Source organism: Pezoporus wallicus, unplaced genomic scaffold (assembly GCF_028554395.1).
Source record: "Pezoporus wallicus isolate ANWC-B61680 ecotype Strahan unplaced genomic scaffold, APGP_CSIRO_Pwel_v1 scaffold_3294, whole genome shotgun sequence".
In the NCBI taxonomy this organism is placed as follows: domain Eukaryota; kingdom Metazoa; phylum Chordata; class Aves; order Psittaciformes; family Psittacidae; genus Pezoporus; species Pezoporus wallicus.
Genome location: NW_026635478.1, coordinates 6,743,756 through 6,766,401, shown reverse-complemented (window position 1 = coordinate 6,766,401; position 22,646 = coordinate 6,743,756). Strand labels below are relative to the sequence as shown.

Below are 22,646 nucleotides of genomic sequence, written 5' to 3'. Positions count from 1 at the left end.
GTTTCTAAGGCAACATGCAAAACTCACTCAAAACCTTGAGAGAAAGCTGGGTAAGAACTGAAGGCCTTGAATTAGACCATTTCCACACAGCATTCGCTGCAGTTTTACAGGAGTACCACTTTGTGGTTTATGACTTTAGTTGCTCAGATTTCCGTTTTCAGTCTTTAGTCCTCTTGCACCTCACAGACTGGCACAGGAACAAGCAGACACTCAATGTGTAAGAGTCAACTGGGCTTTTAAAGTCAATTTTCATGACTGCAAATAAAAGACTGACGACTGTTTTCTGCACCTTTCCATGCTCATTGTATTTAGAGTTGTGCAAAGTGGTATCTGATGCATTAGGAAACCAGAGATGGCTTTACCAAAACCATCCAGTCTTCTGCAAGTCAGCATCTGGACACAGCAAATCATTTAAGCAGGTTGGAGTAATACTGATTGAACTATCTCTCTGGTTCAGATATGATTTGGGCAGTAACTGACATGCAATACGATGCTTGGACAGTTACACTGAATGCAAACACTGTGGAGCTTTTGGCCAGATATCTATAAAAACTAAACTGAAACATTAAAAAAGCCAAAAAAATAAATAAATCTAGTTTTAATCCTCTTGCTTTTATAGCAATTAGATAAAAAAAGTTATGTCAATCCACGGCAGCATTAGCAAGAATGAATTCTTACACTGCAGATTTCAAATGGAGATCTACCAGTATGAAAACATAGTCAAGAAATGGTCTCTTCTTCCCCATATGTATTTTTCTGCAAGCATAAAGATACTTTGGTGAGGAGAAACAGGAATATGGCTAATGAGCTGAAAAGACAGAAATCCATCTTGTTCAAATCAGAGCAGCCTGAATAGTATGTGATGTTGAGTACACAACACGTATGTTACGGTGTATGACATAGAAGTGGTGTACCCACACACACACGTGTATGCGTGCATGAATTAAATGTTCAATGAGAACGAAGGGGAGAAGGGAATCTATATCAGTCATTTGCAAAGGAAAGAGCATGAAGTCCAGCCAGTAATGTTCATAAGCAGAGAATTTACATGAATTCCTGCTATGGAGCTGTACTTTGTTGCCTGGAGCAAAATTAGCAGTTCCCCCAAACTTTCAGCCCCTCACATCAGCACATTCAGGAGTACCTGAAGGTGTGGGCACTCCCAAAGCAAATCATCAGAAACAGAACTGGCAGCAGTGGTAAAATAAAATAAAAGGGCTGTGTTAAAGCAAGTTCTCAGCCTCATTGCTTCTTACCCTGCTGGTTTCCTAGGTCACACTCCCAGTAAAGCTCAGCTTCTCAATGATGACAGTTACCCCCAATGTATCACAGGTTTCCCCCTTTCTTTCACATCTCGCCAGTGCAATCACCAAGCTCCCTTCAGCCCTGACTGCCTTTCATAGCCAACGCTGTTGCCCCTTCCTCTACTACACTTAGCTCTCACGCACCAACAGACCTGCAAGTTTAAAAGCAGGAGCACTGTAAGGAAGTAGGGGAATATTTGGAATTATCCATAGAGGGAAGGTACTGGGAATGGGTTCTAGCCACAAGGGGCTAGCTACCACTAGGTCTGCAATATCTTAGGTGTGTGAGGGAGACCCCTGATCCCCAACATCTCTGCCTCATTGTCCTGGGCTACACAGGTTTCCCCTTCTAGGATCCCAAGCTCTTCAGCCTTAACTTCTGTAAAATAAATATCTGCTTTAGATGACTGTGGTGAAACACTTCCCCCAAACCAGCTCACCTGCTGCTGTTGCTGCTCGAAGGCGAGTGAGGAACAACCGGTACAGCAGGTACAAAAGTACATGCAGGGTCAGGTCATGAACATTACCATGTATAAAGGAGTGAGGTAATGAATGTATCACTAAGGGAAGGCTCATGAATTCAGACGAAGAATTGAAAATCTCATTATTTCTTTTACAGTATAAGCGCTGGTGGGCTGTGCAGGCCAACCATCACACTTCCACAGTTACGCAAGGTTTTTGATGTGGAATTGATCATTCAGATGGCAATAAGAAGGCTGCAGATGCCAAGTCTGAAATCTCTGAGCCAAACAAACACCCAAAAATGTGTTAGTGCTTGTCTTTGAGACTAAGGCTAAAGAAAGAAGTTATGCTTCCTTCTGTTCTAAAGTATCAATCATACCCTGTGCAACACACTCCAATATAATAACCATAACAGTACCTTCATTGTAAGGCACCCAAGAGGAAGAAGTGAATTATGATGAGGGGAAGATCCAGAAATCCTAATACTAACAACTTTGTGAAAAGAAGGTAAATGCTCTTTTGTCAGTTTATTTACATTTTATGACTAGTTTAATCCGAAAATTAATGGCACCCTAAAATGTTATTTTGCTCCAGGAAATAAAATCCAGATCTGGAAGAAAAGAAATAGTTATGTAAGCAGCAAAGCAGAAAGTTTTACAGTTTAAATGCTGGTACAAAACATTGAGATGTAAGTAGGAGGCTCATTCGTGCCCATAACCACAACGTAGAATTTTTCAATTACACTCCCTTTCAGCAAGGACACTGTCACTCCCATCCCATGTAGGTTAGAATTTAGCTTGCCCCTCTTTCACAAAGAGCAACACGATCTGTAACAGTAAACACCCTCTTGAGATACCAGCAATACATCACACTGAAATAATCACCGTATATCACACTGAGACCCAGAACCTGAAAGAAACTTCTCTGTTGGAATGTTTATGAAGACCTTTTATGAGGATTTTGGTATTTTGACACTACAAATAAATATTAGGAATATTTTCAGAATTAATCAAGTAGACAGAAATCAGTAAAGCAAAAATACAAAAATCTCCAAAGGCTTTTCTGAAGTAAACACTGATTTTGCTAAAGGGGACAAGCCAAGCATTTGTGTTTGCATGTCCTTCATAAATAAAGCACTGTCTGCTTTATCAGAGGTATTAACGGCAATAAGGTCATGAATGCAGACTGTCCTGCAACAAGAAAGCATTTCCCTATGTGTGCACTCATAGATAAGCTTACAAAGATTCTGAACAGATAAGCTCATCCTGATAAACCATGCTAAAAATTCACATCTTTAAGTCATCAGCTTTAACTGTGGTGCAGATTATGAGTTCTTTCTGTAGATATTTGTGAGACATTTTAATTTTAGAGAAATTGTATGTCTGGTCAATGGAAGAAATCATGGGAACTTAGACACACCATCTGAAGGCAAAAATAAGGTCAACGTATTCAACGACATCTCAATAGTTTTGGGAATCTTACTACATTTCTTAAGGTTTTTTGGTTGGTTTGTTTTTTTTTAATCCAGATGTGAATAAAACTCCCTCATATTCTAACTTTACCAGAAAGTTGTTCCCAATAGCCAACAAACCAGCAAGGCCATTAAACCAGAGCAAAGCCATTAAACCACTTATCACCTCTTGGACTGTCCTAACAGAAACAGAACTTGGCTACTTAACCCTGCCTCTTGTTTCTTGCTCTCCTCTTTTGAATGTTCTTCACTTCCCAGCTTTCTCACCATGTGTTGGTATTTCTGGGCACTTGGTGTAGTAAGAATCATCCTCCTTGCTTTCCCCAACACCTCTGCATAGGGTCCAGGCATCCCCAGGAGCAAGGCGTGTTGAAGGGAGAGCAGCAGAGATCTGCTGTTTGTGTTTCTAACATGTCTAGCTACTGCTAAATTTTAGTTGAACCAAGAAACTGATTAAACCTAGGAAATTGAAGGGTGCTGACAGCTGGGAAAACTCGAGTGGATTCTAAGAGGTAGAAATCATAACTTGTTCCCACAGCTTCTTTGAGTTAATAAAGTTACCACTATTGAAGATGGAAGCTATTTTGAATTTTCCAAAGGCAGTCACTGAAACTCAAGAGGCAAGATAAATCTACCAACACTAAGGTCTACTTCAGTGCAGCGAACAAGTGACTGCTCAGACTAAAGCATTGCCTGTGTTTGTTCAAAGAGAAAAAAAGTACAAACCCCAAGCAGATCTGAAACCAGAAGATCTGTGTTTGTCCTAAATTGGGCAGGAAATCTAAGAGGTATTTTAGTTGTCAATGGAAGAACTTCCAAAGGACTGACTGTCAAGGATGATGCTAGACAGTAAGAACTTACTGTGGATTGTATGCTGTTGTTTTTGTGGTTTTCCATACAAAATGGGAAACAAAGTAATCCTGGATCATAACTGCCAAGGATATGTGAGGAAGTACAAACCGGACCAACTCCTGGGGGTTTTGTATTAATTCTAAAGTATCTGCAGCTGTATCCCTCGACACATGCTGAAATAATATGAAGATTGTAGATTAATAGGCAAAAGAGCCACCACGAGGTCTGAACTCTTCCCATAGATGACTCTGACACACTGAGGGCTCACCAGTAGCAGTTTTAGCCTCCTCCAGCCCTATAATGGAACTCCTGACTGCTGCTACCACTTGGATTCCTTTCCTGGTGAGGCACACATACTGTGCCTGTGCCCAACACCTATTCATCAGCACCAATTTAGTGCAAGGAAAGGGAACAGCTTCTTTCATCTCTCTGGGATTATTCACCACTTAAGAGTCACAGCAGTGGAGTTCTAGTCACATCCTAATTGAAGTAGGACACCCATGGCCCTAGAGGAGAACAAGTTCCCCCTTCACTCCCACTGTGACCTTGGGTAGCACTTGCCATTCACACATTGAAACAAACAGCATAAAAGCATCCTTCTAATACTCTACCATTGAAAGAAAGGATTTTGGTTTATTTTTTGGATTAATTAGTTCCTGCTGTCTTTTGTCTGGGGACCACAAATTACCTCTGTGGTTGGAAAAATAATAAGCTGCTTTGACATCCATCATAAGCGAATCAAGTTTGAATTGCTGACTTGCTACCTGGCAGTCAGACGACCTTATAGGACAAAGTAAATACAAAGACTGCTGACTATCCTCCGTATAAAAGATTTTTCTGTGCACTCTATTAAAGCATGATTACCTTCTAAATAATTGCTTGTGTGTCAAAAATCCCCTTAAAACAATTGTGAAAACTCTAAAAATAGCCTATTAATGGCCAGACTTGGGATGGAGTGAAAGCAGAAAAAAACAGTGAAAAACATGATAATGGTCAAAGTATATTAATTTGATCCAATTACAGGACTATTAGGATAGTTCCTGTCTTAAGCGTTATACACGGATAAAAACCATACACATAAGCCTGCACATAATTAATGCAATATGCTAGGATGAAGCACTTCTTCCCTCTCCCCCATCCATGCCAGCTTATAAAGGCTGTTGGAGATTCAACTAATGAATAGACTGGCAGAAAATATGGGAGACAAGAGGACACATGCAGCAGAAGTAGTAAAAATGCCCTTATGAAGGAACCCAAGATGCAGATTGTAAGCAGCATGAGTTGGTCTCCTCACGGAGGCAAACATCTGTGGATATACATAGGAATATAGACCTGTAGCAACTTGAGACAAGATCTTTCAGACATCTGATATTCCAGCACCCTACAAGTGCTATATTTAATGACTTTGCCAACTATTTTAAGTATACCAAAATATCCTGGGCTGTACTTCAGGAATAGAAATTATTAAATGCACGTGTATTTAGAAACAGTAAAAGTTTCTTAGTGCAGTGCTACCATAAAAATTCATTTTAAATGACCCCGCTGATTGTCCAGGTCTGAACATTTTATTAGGTGCACAAAGATTTGTTTGCAGTAGTACCTCATTATACAATTCATGATATATAAGCACTATTTTTTACAGCACTTGAAGAAAATACTAAAAACGAGACAATCATCCTTTGTCCTGCTGTAACCATTAATATAATTGTGTTAACATTCAAGACCTGCCAAAACAAACCCATGAGAGCTATACACATGAAGTACCTGACCTCCTGTAATGGCAGATTTGATAGATTGGCTGATAGGTAACTGAGGAAGAAGATACTATACAATCTTCTCCAAGATGAAGAAAGGAGACCAAGTTTCATGTTACATGACACGTGGATTAATTACATGGTCTGTTTATCCTTAGTTCTCACATAGCTTTCCATGGCTTATGCACAGAGAGCTATTACCTACAGCTATTTTAAATCTTTCACAGCTGTAATGATGCAGCATCACAGCAGCACGGACAAAGACACATGAAGATTATATACTCATCTAAGTAAACAATGTGACAGCAAGAACACTCACCTTGTTGAGAACATCTCGCTGACACCCAAGATAGAGATGAGGCAGGATTCTGGTTGGGCCATTGTTGGACACAGGTAGGCAGGGTTGAGAAATGCAAGTAGGGATGAGCGTGGATTTTCCTTCACAGAGACCAGGAAAAGAGCTGGAGAACTCAGCAAAACCACCTGTGAGAGGAGCAGTGTGTATAATTTACACGCAGCATTGTAGGCCTTGGTGCCCGTACCAGTTCTGGTAAAGCAGCTCCATTTCATTTTTGCTTGGGTAGTTCCCAAGCTTCCTGCTCATCACAAGGGCTGCATTATACATCTGCGCTACCAACTGTGGTCTAACTGGCCTTACCCCCAGTTAGAAAACAAACCTGAAGAAACCTCCAGCAATGAACTTATACACTGACTAAATATGTTCTCACAAAAGCTAGCCAGCTTTTTCCAAGCGAGGCTAAACACCAAGCTCAGCTCATTCTCATACTTCATCTTGCAAAGAAGTCTGAAGAAGAACCAGAGGCAGCTGCTTAAATCCGTATGTTACAGGCTTTTCTTGACTGTTTTCACCATTTAATAACCAAACAGTGAAGGTGAAAGTCACAAACCACACTGAAAGTCCTCAGTTTTTCCTCATATCAAACCATAGAGACAAGTGGAATTTTAACTGAAGAAAGGATAATTATAACTCATTCAGAACAAGGCACCTTTTTCTCATCAAGGAATTGAGGTATTAGCTTGCTAAATCTGCCAAATGCTATGTTCACTATTATTACAGTTTGAAGACATGAATTAAAATTATTCAGGAATAAGATAACGTAATGTTTTGTCAAGGCTTGCATTACCATTGCCTGAATTATGCCTACTCTTTGGATTTTAAAATGTGCATCATTAGTAAATGTAGAAAAACCTCAAGGTAACAGCCATGTGTGTAACAGCCTGTTCTACCTGATAAACAAAAAAGCCAAGAAGAGGACTTCAGAACAAGTTTTACGAACAATGATTCCTGTTCAGGCTCCTGACTTAATAAAAAACATTATTACCCCCCCCCCCCCCCCAAGAAAAAAATCCAAACAAAACCCAAACAAACAAAACCCAACCCAAAACTTGTTTATTTTGTCAGATAAATTATTTTAGCCAACCGTAACAATGCTCATCATAAGACTAGGAGGGTGAGGTTGGCATGTATGGGATGGGTGGGGGGACGCTCAGCTAGGCACTGCCCATCACAGAGCCATTCCCCAAAATGGAGGAGCCCAGACAAGGGGCACAATAAAGGTTTGGCTCCCATGTTTTCTATTTCTAGTAGCTGGGATTCCTCCTCCTTACTTTACAACCTCCCTGTTCAGGAGCACAGGTGTCACTTTTTCAACATATCAATCGAATGACAGGAGGAGTTTGCCAAGCAATTCTTTCACACTTTTTTCCATATAGCATAATGTTTCCCCCTTAGTTATAGGAAGAAATCCTTGAATTTATAGGCATTATATGCCTCTTGGATAAAATGTCATGTAAGACGGGGTGTCCAGCAGTTCCAAGAGAGTCTGGGGGAACAAATCAAATATTGTTCTTTGGTTTCATTTGATTATTCTTTATTTCTTGGGAAGATTGTTGATTGCTTTCTGTATCCTCTCTCTCTGATGGAGAGAAATGACCCTTCCTCTTTCCAAAGAAGTTGCACAAGCAAGGAGATTTTACATCTGTGCTTTCTTTGCAGAAGACTACATGGGCAAAGTTCTACCACAACCAGAACCAAGATTTTTCCCAACTGCCTATTGATTGGTCTCACTTTGGTATGAACATTGCAAGAAGAAACTAAGCAAGAAGCTAATACGCAAAACCCCTGAGATTCTGGGATGTAGACCTCATGCTCTGTCATCATCAGTGTAAGGAGCAATTCCTTAATTTTATTTTTATTCTAGGGCTCTGTCAAGGCAAATCTGAAGTGATTCAAGATTAGATGCTTCAACACTTGCTCTGGGACATTCATCCTTTCAAAGGTATTTATTTCACGTGTCTCTATTTCTAACACAAATTAGGCCCCCATGAGTCCCCAGAGGTGAAATCTATGCACAGTCTACTAGAGGAACCTCTCACGAGAAGTCTTTTAAGCATTCAGACTGCCTGTATATTGCTGTAAATGAAGCGGAACATCTTCAATAAGCGGAACTTTAAACATCTGGAAAATGAATTTAGTCTACAGGTGGGAATGCAGAACAGAAAATTGAACCTCGAAAGAAAGATGGGATGGGTTTAGTTTCAAATTCCGTAATTTGAGAATGACCTTTACATCAAGGCAAATTTCTTCTCGTAACCTACCTCAGTTGGAATACAGCCACTGACAGCACTGTGCAGTTTGTTTTAGTAAGAGAAAATACACTTTTCTTCTGGAACTAGTTTCTAAATAACACCCTTTATCCCACCACTACTCCAGGCTCTGTAAATAATAAATCAATCACAAGAAAAGCTGAAACCGACAGGGGAAAAAAATTCTACAGGTCATTAACAGAGCTACTGCGTTAATAAAGTTTCACTGAAGTCTTTGATAAACATAATTGTGCCCTGGAAATAGATGACTGACAAATAACTCCAAAATACTCTCTCCTAAATAGCTATGAGCCATTCAGGTTTTCTGCATTCTTGTTGAGGAAGCTGAGCTGAAACAGCTCTCTTCACATTCAACAGGGTGAAACCACTTCTTGTCTATTTGAATGTTATGGGCAGAGGAAGGAGGAAACAAAGAAACATTTATGTATTATAACTATAAAATTTTGCTTTAAAATGTCTTTAAAAAGATCTCTCCTGCCTCCCTGGAGGCTTTTGAAGTTTTTCGCTCTACTTTTTCTGATATCAATGAATTAAATGGAAAACTCTTTCACCACTGCTCATGCAATAGTTCCATCACACCTGAAAACCTTGATGGTCAAGCAGGATGAGCAACACAATGCATCTCTTCCTTCTTCAGTTTTAAATAGGTGGTTGCTTCTGTCATGACTCTCTATCCTCTGGCTGGTAGCAAGTAGCTACACCTGTCTTACAGGAGTAATAGCCCCTACCCAGGTTTGAAGAAAAATGTCTTTATGGATGATAACTTCCATCATTATGGGAGCAAATTAAAGCAATATGGGGCAGAAATGATTTCAGATTTTATCATGCAATCTATTTTTCCAACATGAAAGCAAAAGATATCACAAGTAGCAATGGTAAATTGTGACATTCAGCTCGTTGTCCTTTATCCTTCTGAGACAAAAATCAATTCATTAAATTCTGCTCTAATTTTAGATGCTGCACCAAAGTTCTGTGACTGTCCCAAGGTAACTCAGCTCTTGCTTATGTAACTTGTTAAACTGAACAAACTAGTGAAATTATTTCAGTTTTATGTTAAGCCTGAGTGGCTGCAGCACGTTTAATGAACAGCAGCACCATACCCCGTTCCAGCGCCAACTTGTTCTGTTCGCTTCTTGCGGCTGCAACTCACACAGGAGTTTCTACAAAACCATGTTAAGGTGCCAAAAGCTGTCAGTGGTTTTGCAGCCTGAGCCCTTGTGCGTGTGGCAGACAACCCAACACCTCCTAGGTCTTCACAGCAAAGCCTGCATTTCTTCCTTAGAAAGCTCCACATAGATTAGCAGAAATTTGGCAAGATCCAGTGAACTCTTCAATTACCCTGTTGCTATGGTTCTACGAAGTCGTGACTACAGACTTCCCTTTGATCAAGACACTAGTGTTTCCTAACTAGGATTGTAATTGTAAAGGTATGATCATTAAAAGTTTCAGCTCTGGTCTCAGCCAAATCAGGAAACAAAACAGGGCAAAACCCAGAAGGGATGAAAAAGTTTCAGTGAGATTCCACAGTAAAAGTTATTCCTTCTTATGGATTCACTGCATAAATCCTCATTTAAATAAAACTCCCAACTAACTTTGCCAGCAGCAGGAAGAGGAAAGAGAGAGAAGATGGGATCAGCTGGCAATAAAAGATAGCCAGAGAAATTTTATTGATTTTATTGATTTGGGAAGAGCTACCTTTCATTGAGGGAATGGAACCCATCCAGATCCTTATGAATACTTAGTTTAACTACCATCAGAGACAGATCCTAAATTAATACAGAGGAATAACTATTGAGAACCACAAGCATTTACCTGTTATGTTTTATGGAAACAGAGCAGGAGCATTCCGCAGTGCTGCCAGCTGCTATGCTGTAGTTGCAGGGACACTAGTCCTGTAAACCACTATGGAGTTTTGTAAGTAAGAGGCCAGTTAAACCCTACAGTCTTGATTTGAACACTTAATACAGAGTTGTAAAGTGCAGATAATGTTTTACTGCTTTTCACAATACTCAATGAAATAATTCCAGTTACATGACACCATAATAGGACAGAAAAGTGGGGGAGGGGGAAATGGTGGATGTTTCCTATATTCATTACACATTAAGCTGTTTTCTCTTAGAATCATACAATCAGCTGTGTTGGAAAAGACCTTTAACATCATCAGGTCCAACCATTACCCCAGCACTGCCAAGGCCACCAGTAAACCATGTCAGTGAGGGCCTCATCTACATAGTTTGTGAACACTTCAGGGACGGGGACTCCACCAGTCCCCTGGGCAGCCTGTTCCAATGCCTGAGCACCCTCTCGGGGAATAAATTGTTCCTAATGTCCAATCTAAACCTCCCCTGGTGCAGCTTGAAGCTGTTACCTCTTCCTCTTCCCTGTCTTTATTTTTTCATCAAATGGGTCAAGCAACTCAGGGCTGTAACCAAAATTAGACAAGGCAAATTCACAGAACACATACTAATTCTGAATTTAAAACTAAAAGCATTTTTCTTTGCTTATAGTAAGCCAAGTACTTGTGACACTGATTTGGCATGGGGAAGAGCAAAGAAATTAAGCAGAAAATCCCATCTACTAAAAAGTCAGTTTCAAAATGTAAATGTTGTTCCTCACTCACATCAACAGGAATCTCTTCTTCACACAAACAGAGGTTACCCAGCTTTGGCTTTAGGATATCATGGCTGGTCCAGTGAAACTTCATCTGTTACTGAGCAGATGGATACTTGCATCTACTCTGCACACTTCCCCATCCACCAGCCCAGTAACCCCTTTGCTCTGCTGCCCTCCACCTCCCCCAGGCATATTTCTTTTCTGCAGGGTGCTGGAATGAGAGGAAGATTCGATTTTCTCCTTCTAGAGCTTTTAAAGCTCATCTTGAGCAGCTCACCAATGCTTACGTGCCATTGTACAGTAACCAGGCTGTTGGCTGGTTGTAATTACCAGTGGTTACGTTAGCCAAACGGGCCTGCTTCAGCAATATCCACACATAAGCCTTTCCTTTGCATGCGTCCCAAATGCAGCACAGATGTTCCCTCATCCATTCATCCTATGCCTCAACTTGCATGTATTTCTAACATACAAAAAAATCAATCACAAAGCAATCCTAATATCTAACATTGCTTTGAAAATGACTGTTGAAGCAGACAATTCTGTAATTCCTTTCCATCCATCCTCAAGTGTTTGCAGAGATATGTTTCATCCTTAATCATCTAGAGATAGCTGCTCCTGCTAATCAGGCAAGTGCATACTGACAAAGCACAGAAAGGAGCAGAGACCTGACTATACTTCAGAGGGAAAGTGGAGTAAGGTTGCATATGAAACTGAAGTGCTGACATGCTCACAATTCTGCAGTGAAAGGGAAATGTGAAAACAGGAGATCTTCCTGTTAAGTGTAACTTGCTTTTTCTATATAACTGTCCAAGTATGGAGACAACTTCAGCAAACACGTGAGCTCCATGCCCATACATATTCTAACTGTAAAGAACAGCCAACAAACTTACATTGCTTTTGTTCTGGGAGGATTTTTTACTACTTCTTTGTAAAGGCAGTCACAAAACGTGACTTGGAAGGAAAAAAATAGGTGTTCACATCACTTCATGGGTTTCCTATGAGCCTGTCAGCTAAAGCTTGAAGGAGAACCCAGCAATTCCTTTCCACCATCAGATGCTGTCAGCAAAGCCGAGGCAGAGGAAGAAGAGATTCAGCTAGAGAAGAGGTTGATAACTGAGATGAAGGTCACTGCCACCTTCTCAAACCAATGAAGACTGATTCTAAAGACCAGAAGAGCAGCTTTCCACTTTGGCCCTAAGCAAACATGTTTTTCACCCAAGCAATTTGAGGGGCTGCAGAACCAAAGAATCCCATCTGCCATTGGTGCCCATGTCATTGGGAGCTATTGCAGCCTGAGCTCCCAATGGCCCTTCCTGCATTGCTGGGGGCACACAGCATTGTTGCTTGGCCCCACTAGCAAATCCACAATCAGCTCAGCTCAACCCAAAACTGCTTTTCAGGAAGAAACACTGATCTGAGGGTCTGCACTGCACCAGTGCTCATTTCTATAGGGCTTACAAGAACCTCCATTATTTTTTTCATTTAATTGCTCCTTTTGTCAAACCTTATTGAAGTTGACCAACAAGCTTAAACATCATTTGTGGGTGATAGCAGAGACAGACAACATGGCAACTCCTGCGAGCGTGGCTTCCCTAAAACTTCAGGCTAAGAAAATCCTGTGAAGTGTTTTATACAACATCTCTGCAGATCCAACTGGCTGTGCAGCTCCTGTGTGCCTCACATGGATGCACAGAGAGATCCTGCCTTGTGCTCCTGATGGAAGACAGTGAATGTGTCTGTTTTTCACAGGTCAGGAAGTCTGCTGGAGAAGCCCAAGTACAATGCACACTGGTAAGAGAGCAAACTTTGGCATTTCTCTTTAGTGCCATTCAAAGCAGATACTGCTCCTTTTCCTCCCTGCTTTGGATTCTGACTGTTCAGAAAATGCTAAAGGGAGAAATTGGTTTTCTTCTGTAAGTTCTTGAAAACAGGCTTTAAGCAACTTCCTTCCCTTTCCCACAAGACCTAATTGTCTGCCAGTTCATCACTGTTAACTCAGCATCAAACACAATTATTTTAAAGCAGGGAGTGGAAAAGATCTAAGACCCAAGTGATGAGTCAAAAAGCAAAGACTACATGCATGTACTAGGAAAGCACTGCAAGAAGGAAACTTTGAAGCTCGTGGATTTGACAGACTATTTCAGCACCTTTGTTAAATCCAGAATTTGCTTCTTCATTAAGGGCACTAATTATTCATAATTTTATTTAACCATATGCCAATAAATATTATATTGGTATCCCTTTTTAAAGGAAAAGAAGAATAAAAAAACATGAAAATTTTCAACTACCTTTACAACACAGTATTCGGACACTATAATGTTAAGGAAGCCCTGCCACCCTTCTGTATTCATCAACAGCATGCAGTGGACTACATTCATGTTTAGCACTTATTTTTTAACTCTTCTCCTAATAGCAATTTAGGATTTGTCACTGTAAATACTGATTAGTGCCAGGCACACAGTGTAACGTTACTGAAAGCTATGCTAAAGAAAAATAAATCAAACAGCACTACAGGGAAGACAGAATACACAAACCCCTAACTTTAACAATTACTTTGCCTCAAATCAGATCAGCGGCTCTTACTGCGGTGACTTAACAGCATTTTCACAGTCCCATTCCCATCACACGTTAAACTGTTTATCTAAAAGCTGCAGTATAGATTTTTCCCTTGCCTTAAGGAAGGAAAGTTGTAAACTTTCTGACTCACAAGTTTTATGAATCTACAATGTTTCCACTCTGTTTAAACGAGCTGCAGACCTCCACAGGCCATTACAATTCACGCATTCCAGCTCAGCTCCGCAGGGATGCTTGCCATTTTCCATTACATAAGCTCAGGCTGGAGAGCCCCGTTAGGAGCACTGCCATGCCCGCGCCCGCCCTCCCCTTCCCATCCCCTCTCATCAGCCACGGGGAGCCCTTCCACAGGATTCCAGGTTTCAGGGTTTGGGAAAGTGAGGGCTGTTTTTATTACGGCAGCATTCAGAAAGTGGCCCCGTTATGCCAGGTGTTTTACAAGCACAGTAGCAAGGGAAGTTCTTTGCCCTGGAGGGTTTCTGCCTTTGGTAAGAGAAGGTTAATAGGCAGGTTAAACAAACAAGGTTTGGGGGGGCGAGAATGGGGTCATGCCCCCCCTCCCACCCAAGTGGAATATAGAGAAGTCCGACTAATGTTGAATAAAGAGAGCATACTGGACACTCACACTTGCCCTTTCTGCCTTTGAAGTAAAAAAAAACAACAAACCCTTCATCATAATTTCAGTCAATTAAGTTTCACAAGCATCCAGAGGTATCCAAAACAAAAGCAAACTTAACAAGTTATTCTTGGGTTTGAGAAATGTTATGAGAGCTCCACACTAGTCAAACTTTGTTCTCCCTGTCAAAAGACAGCAAGTGGATGCACATACGAAAGTAATAAACCCTACTCCCATTCTTCAAGTGCTTAAAACAATCATGGCACTGAACGAACACTCAAAACTGCATTTTAAGTACAAAGGGTGGGAGGATATTCGCAGAGGACTGGCTGTAGCCAAAGGTACTAGTTTCTCCTCACTCTCATTAAAAATTGATGGAAAGGGAGACTTTTGAAGAGGGTGATTCACAGCTAAGCTCCTCTCTCACTCTTGTCTCCTCCCCACTGATACTGGCTGAACTCCATGGGTTACAGGACCACTTGGGGAATACTGCACTCCCTCAGCAAAGTTTTTACCTCTTTCAATAGATTTGCTTCTAATAGCATCAGCCAGGGTACCAGGAAAGCTGGCATCATTGTGCTACCATCCTTCCTTCTCTGAACACTGGCAGGGTATTTAAGAGCTCATTCTCGCTCTAATTAATTCAATTTGCAGATGTCTTGACTATTTTAACCTATGACCACCGTTTGAAGGTGTGCTCTTCTCCTTGCGGGACTCTGCAAAGACTTACATATTGGGAACACTCAGAACTTCAGTCAGCCACAACCAGAAATTACTAAGCTCCAACGCTTAACACTTTAACACTTAAATAGTGTTAAAGATGTCAGACAGGAGTTTATCAGATGGCACAAACCACAGCTACATCATGCCATCTTTCAGTCCACACTGGGTACCCTCCTGCTTGGCATATGGGGCTGCAGAAGTGGGGAAGAAAGCTCAGGTTTTGCAGCGCTGGTCACTTCAGGAGATAAAAATTACCAGCTCTACCTATAAGGGAATACTGTTAAGATTTCCTTCTCCTCTGCCACAAGGCATGTTTTCTCTAGTGACAAAGCAGGGAGAGAGCACTGGGCTTTTTTTCTGTCCAGCTTTGCTTTAGGCAAGTAGATACAACGCCATGATAAATGTACCCTAGAGATACTGGCATTTCTATACTAGGATTCCTTTCAATGGGCTTCCAATTTCAAATATTTTTAAGAAAAAAGCCAGCATAAACAAGACTGTAGAAGAGTTCCTCACTTGTTTCCTTCTTGCATCCTCCACGCAAGCCTTCCGCTCTGTACACACACTTGTCAGGTGAGGGACAGGTCAGAGGGAAAACAACGATTTGGGACTCCAGCAAAAACATACCTTTTGCAACAGTCCCTGGCTAATCGCTACTTTGTTTCCAGGACCTTTGCCCAATCTCACTGAACTCATTCTGTTTGCCACTGACAGAAAAATATGTCCTTGGTTGTTTGCTCACAAAATACACTGTCACCGTGCAGCACTAAGAAATTCCTAGAGAGTTCAGTGAAACTGTTTCTATGACCCTGCATTACAATACTCTGAAGTTTAGCTAGTCCTTCTTGGACATTTAACACTGCTCCACATCCACCACCCACGTACAAGAATTCTCGCTTTTGGCTTCAGTTCAGAACCAGTACAATCTGTCTGTCTGGGGCTCCTTACAAGTTTTAACATCAGGTTGGAAATACAGAAAGGTAGGCATTTCTCTGGTCTCTGGCTTAGGGGGTTGTTGGGTGGTTGGCTAGTTGGGTTTCTTCCCTTTCAGAAATCCTTCCTCAACAAGACTGTTGAGTCTTCCATTAAAAAAAAAAAAACAACAAAAAACCCATAAAAACCCAACACAAAATAAAAAGATGGGTTTCATTTTCTGTACAGGCAAAATTTGACAGGTAACCATCACATAGATATCTATACTTGCTCAAGCAGGAGTAAAACAGATTAACAGAAGTAGGGAAGAGTGTGTAGGAAAGTACGACACGAATGATTCTCATTGGCGTAGTGGAATAGAAGCAAGACTCTTGATGTTTATAGCTTTAATTGTAATTCAAGCAAGAATCAGTAGTCTCTCTTGTTTCTACAGAGCAAGCAGGAACATCATAAAAACACTGTAACTAGGAAAAGGACTCCATTAAAGTAAATAAAGTTCTCAAAGAGAACATCTCCATGTTTAAATCTTATTTAACTCACCAGAGTAGATGCAGTGATGGGACTGGGGTTAAGCCTTCGGTACCCGTATTTCAGTGTTTTGTGCACTGTTAAGAACTAAACCAAATTCCTGAAAACACTCTCCAGCAGATTATAGATATATCTATGAGGTTAGATCAAGAGCTTAAACCAACTGGCAAGGGTTCCTCTGAGGTCTTTACATTTACAGCTACCGAAAAATAACCTCCAGGGTAGAGCATACCTTTATGCACAACCTAAATAAAACCCCACCTCATCGACTGCTCAGTAATGGGGGGAGGCAGGAAGAACAGATGCAGGAATTTCAGATACTTGTTAATTGCTCCTTATTCTATCCCAATAAAAAAAAATATTTTCCTACCCCCCAGTGTTTACTTAAGATCACTATTTTAAATAAACCTCATTGAGCGGCACAGAGAAAACTGAAGTCCAAAGGTTGCTCTTTTTACATGGTGCACTGACCCCTACTCTCATTATCAGCCATAAACATTTATGAGAGTTCGTCATCAGCTTGCTGAGACAACACATTTTATCTAGTTTTCTAGAGCCACATATCAATAATCACCAAGATGCTTTCCATAACACTGAATCTAGCATCTTCTCTTTCACCCCACATCCCTAAGGTTTCTTGGGTGGGTGTGTTTAGTAAGTAGCTAGTTTTTTAATAGATGCAAGAAAACAAGAAGACTGTGAAATGCTTTTTCTTGTGTAAGGATTAAAATCAGAACAAACGTATGATAAAAGAAGAAAATGGTAGAGAGCTGAAGTAATACAACTGACATTCATTACTGCCATCTTAGTTGGGTATATTTCCTGAAATAAGCACTAATCTGTAATAGATCAGGAGTAAACCCTTCCCCCTATATTCCCCTTTTTTTCTATACTCCTCTAACCACTGGTTTTAAAGCCATCAGTTGTTTTTGCACTCATAAATATCCTTATTGCTATTTAACCAAAAATAAGATTAAACTGTCAAATTTAATGTTTTCTAGGAAAAATGCATTGATATGCTAAAATAAAAATCCTCCTTTGTATAAACAGTGTTTTAATGCATTAGATCCCCTTTCCCTCTCTCTGACACCCAAAATAATCCTTACCAGCTGCACATAGCTAAGTTCACCTCACCTAGCTAATGCACACTAGTATCTTTACATGTGGTTTAAGTTACATTTTCAGCTTTAACAGACAACTACTGTGTGCTAGAAATAAAACCAAATCTATTTTTCATAGCATCATTATGATACATGCAACTGGTGTGCACTTGAAACTGGGGAATGGTCCCTTCCTGGTACTGTCCATTCTTACAGGAGCCACGGGAAAGTCTGAGGATGGAGACACTCTAACCATCTCCTCCATGGGGTCCAGCAGAGGAAATACATCATCAAAGCCATGTTTCATCTATCATCTTGTCTGTAGCAGGACAGTAGAAGGAAGGGAAGTTTTGTGACACTCCCCTCTGCTTGCCCTTATTAAGGATTCCCCACGACTCCTCCCTGCCATGAAGTGTAACTCTCAGTTATTAGAGAGCTGTATCTTGTTCTGTCATGGAAATTAAGTTGTGAATAGTCTGTATTGCTGCATGGAGCTCTAATACACTTCTGGTTATTAAAGAAATCTCAGGACAGATGAGCAGAGTTGGGTATTTGAACAATAAAAGGATGTCTTAAGAGAAATGAACTGCTTCTATATTAGCTTATTTTTTAAATAAGTTTCAAATTTACAGGAGTATCAACCACATATTTCATTGCTTTTATATTAAACATTTACTGTGCCTAGACACCACCCATTTACTTGGAAGCTTGTATGGAAGAACTGTTACTTATTCCAGTATTGTAGTTCACAACCCACAGGTATAATCTTTACCAAGACAGCAAAGAAAACTGAAGCACCAAACACAGCCAAAGCAAAACCCTACTTTGTTTAAGTACAGCTCATATGAGCACCAAACACAGCTGCCCAAGTGCAAAAATTTACGCATTTTCTCTGTACTCACTTTCCAAATAGTTTGAGAAAGGTTCTTTCAGTAACCCAACCACCTCCCTATCACTTTCATCTGAAGTCAATACAAACCCCAGTAAAAGCTTCTTGCTAAGAGGAAGTATCTCTCTGGAGTTCTCTTTCCCATTTCCTCATCATTATTCAGTTTCTGACTGTAGTTTTACTATTTCTCAGCGACTATGTATACACTTCATTAGATCACCAACTGACTCACTGCAAATGGATTTCCTACTTGTATTCGCCATTCCTTCTTCTTTCAGCCCTGGATCTCCTTCATGTCCCTCCTTATTCCTTCTTGTGAACAGTGGGTCTACTGTTCCATGACAGAAATGACACCACAAGCACACTTCCACACCAACAAATCCTGTTTTATAAAGACTTTAATGTCTATGAATGCTTAGATCTAGAATTTAAATAAATAAATAAATAGATGGGGAGAGAGAAGACCTAACTAAATAGAGTGCTACCACATAAGGAGCTGAAGTTTAAGATGTCACACAAAATAATCTCCATAACTCAGGAAGAACATTTCTCTTGTTCTCACTGTAATAATTACCAATACAGTGAGGATCAGATTTTCTTCCTAGCACATGCATTACTTAAAAGACCAAGGAAAAACATTTTGTTTGCTATTTTTGCACCTAAAATAGAGACAACTGCATCTAAAAAAACCTGCATTGAGCAGTTTCCATGTACACAGTACTAATGGTGTAATATATCCCCTGTAAGATATCATTTCTAAGCGTTTATATGTGAGTGCCACTATATGCTTAAATAACTACAGGAAAAACTATGCTGCAACTGAAATTTGTACCAGCACTGTTACAAAACAGTGTACATGTCTACTTAATGACATTTCTTTTTCTTTCTACTTAATTTAATTTCTTCACTTATTCAAGAGGTTTTTTTCTTGGTACATCATACCTGAAAGCAGATACACAGAGCTGAAATTCTTCTCCAGTTTGCCCAGGAGCACAGTAAGAAAGCAGTCAGATGAGAGAGAGGACACATCTTTAGAGCTTTGGTCATACACCACCACTTCCTGCTTGCAATCAATTTCAATCTGAAACACAAGTAGTTCACAATAAGATGTCAAGGAAGATGATTAAAAGCACCACATTATCACCCACCTCAGGGTTCCCACGTATTTGCTATACAGCAGCTCAGATACAGATTTCTTATACAGCTGTATACAAAACAGTTTAAAATAAAAACTTAACATGTCTGATCCGATTTAATCCCTTTGAGACTTTGCAAATTGATTATTTGCTCCAAGTTGAAGCACACTCTCTAAACTTCTGCTATTAGATAGTTTTATGTCACTTGTAAAATGCTTCACTTTCAGCTAGGTTGGTTGGTTAGCTTAAAAACTAAGCTTTTTAAATAGAAGGCCCTACCTCAGTTTCTGCTTTGGGGTTTTTGTGTATAAAGAGACCTTTAACTGCCTAAAGCCACACACATTTTAACCATCTACTGAACTTTATGTATAAAATATGCTTTAGATAACATCATCGTATTCAGTTTTTAACATGTCAAAGCAAGAATGTAATAGTTTTTTTTTTTGTACTCAGTAAAACATTTGAAACAAGTACCAGTGGATTAAAAAAAGAAACCCAAACCTCACACACAGATACACATTAAGTTTAAACAGCTCAGCTGATTTCTTTTCACTGATAACACTATTTAAAGAAAAAAGAAACAAAACAAACCCCTGACCAAACCAAACAAACCCAACAATCAAACCCCATCAAACTCCTCCCACAAAAAGCATTTTTAACAGAAAGTAAAAGCCAGGATTGACAGAGCTATGGTTTCTTTGAAAACTGTATGACGACTTTCTAAGCAATCCCCACCACCACAGACTCTAAAGAATCCTTCAAAGTTTAGAAGGAGAATGTTTCCTGCCTTAATGACATACATTTTAGGGACTGGGATTTGACAGACATACAAGAATGCTGAGAGCATTCTTTCTGAGTAATTTCTAAATCCCTTTCCATTACTCTGTCACTTAGGGAAAACTGGGCTACAAAGAATCTCAAAGATAAACTCAGTAGTATCCAAGAGCCTCTTACGTCAGGTAAGAGCTCAGCAAACCTCAGTCTCTTAGTTTTGGACTCTTAAAATGAAATATCTAAAGAAAAACTACTACAAGTTGCCTTCCAGGCACTCTTTTAACCAAATACAAAGAAGAAGCAGAAAATGACCCCTACCTTGTGTTTTGCTGAATGCTGAATGAGCTCAGTAATCAAAACTTTATCCTGCTGCAGCCTCCGCTTCATAAGCTTGGAGCAGTTGATGTTGATGGCATCCAAGATGTGGGACGTATTGTATTCCACAAAGGGGCGGCTATCAATCAGCAGCAGTTTTTCTGTACCACTCTCCAGCAAAGCCACCAACTTCTCGGCGACAATGAGTTGAGTCCTGATCATCTCATCGGCCATGACAACAATAAGGCCTCTTTCACCACCTCCCTCTCTAATTTGCTGCGATGATGTAATGGCTGTGTACTCAAAGGCTTAGCCACACCATTGTACTAGAAGTGTATGAGGTCATGCTGGTAGTGACTGGCAAAAGAAAAGTTAAACCCATTTTCAGAAAGAGCTCTTCAACTGAATGTCTCCTCCTGCTTCCAGTTGATGTGCCGTTACAAAGGGTGCATTCCACAAAGCAGCCCCTCACATCTGATTCATTGGGAGATGACTATGGAGTAGCCATTTTACAATTCAAACAAAAGATGCTTTCTGGTGGCTGCTGAATTACATCATTCTTTACCTTTGCGCCCACCCATCAGCTTTACACCGGACTAAGAGCCTGTAAGAAAGGGAAGATGAAAAAAAAATAAATAAACCACAAACCAGATGAGGCCATGCAAAACGTTCAACTCTGAGGCCAACTGCACAGTAGTCTGTACCATATAATAAATACGCTCCTGAGAAGTTCCCCTCTCTGCTATATAGGCCAAACACCTAGAGAGAGCAGTCGCAATTGCAGTCTCTGAAGCTATTCCAATGATCTTGCCTGGACAATTATCTTGATTTCAGGCAACATACCATGTCTTAATTGCGGACTCTTTTTACCACTAGCTCTGCCTCTTCACAAGACTTTGTTAGAATATAATTAAGATATACTACCCTAAATCATGCATTCCTTTCAATAGCAAAACTAATTAAATGTGTTTCAGTACTTCACCACTTAGTAAGAAGTTGTAAAATTAACTAAGATACATTTTTAAAGTTTAATGCCCTGGAAAGTATTTCACAAACCAGCACTGCGAACTGGGGAACTGAAACTGTGTAAAAGAAGAGACAAAACGTACGTCCACCTCCTTTCTTTAAGAACATGGTTGAAGAGAAACCAGAATAAGATACTACAACAAAACACAAGCATTTTATTTGAATTAACCACCAGACGTGGAAATGAAGGCCTCATGAATACACTACTGGAAGATACAGCAGTGAGTACTGTCTTCGGACCTTCTGAAGTAGATGGGACATTAGAGACACAGAATAGAGTCATAGAACAGTTTGGGTTGGAAGGGACCTTCAAAGGTCATCTAGTCCAACCCCCCTACGATGAGCAGGAACATCTTCAACTCAATCAGGTTGCCCAGAACCATATCCAGCCTGGCCCTGAATGTCTCCAGGGACGGTGCATCCACCACCTCTCAGGGCAGCCTGTGCCAGTGTTTTACCACCCTCACTGTAAAAAAAGTATTCCTCATGTCCAGCTTGAATCTCCCCTCTTTTAGTTTAAAACCATCACCCCCCATCCTATCACAACAGGTGCTCATAAAAAGTCTCTCCCCATGTTTGTTATAGGCCCCTTTTAAGAACTGAAAGGCTGCAACAGTAAGACAAACCATATGTTGAGCTGCCTTGGTCACCAGCTCCAGCAAGAGGGGATAGCTGAGGGTGATGACTTTTTCAACTTAGGTAGCAGAGCCCGCAGGTTAGAGCTTGTCCGTGAAAGAACAAGCCTGACAGTTCCTCACCTTGTTAGTGTGGCAGACTAATCTGCACTCAGATCAGTGCAGGGTAAAGCCAGCTCAGCAAAAAAACACGTCAGTTTGCAAGTCTCGTACCATCGCACTCCCTTTCCCTGTCAGGGGAAGTGATTTTAGGTCAGCAGAACTATGCAACACCTCTTGTACAAGGCAGTGTGCCTTCAAGCAACTCCTACGT

General features: G+C 40.4%; 1 protein-coding gene across 10 annotated transcripts in view; it reads right to left on the bottom strand.

The window, feature by feature from the left end:
* Nucleotides 1-22,646, bottom strand: part of DUSP16 (dual specificity phosphatase 16) — a 65,256-nt gene that overhangs the window by 7,115 nt on the left and 35,495 nt on the right. For all 10 annotated transcript variants that reach the window (XM_057426524.1, XM_057426507.1, XM_057426497.1 and 7 more), the window contains 3 exons: nt 20,676-21,276; nt 19,390-19,528; nt 6,163-6,326 (listed from right to left, as the gene is read on the bottom strand). In XM_057426524.1, the coding sequence (XP_057282507.1) occupies nt 6,163-6,326; nt 19,390-19,528; nt 20,676-20,906 (534 nt within the window). In that variant the 5' untranslated portion in view covers nt 20,907-21,276. The remainder of the gene's footprint in view (nt 1-6,162; nt 6,327-19,389; nt 19,529-20,675; nt 21,277-22,646) is intronic.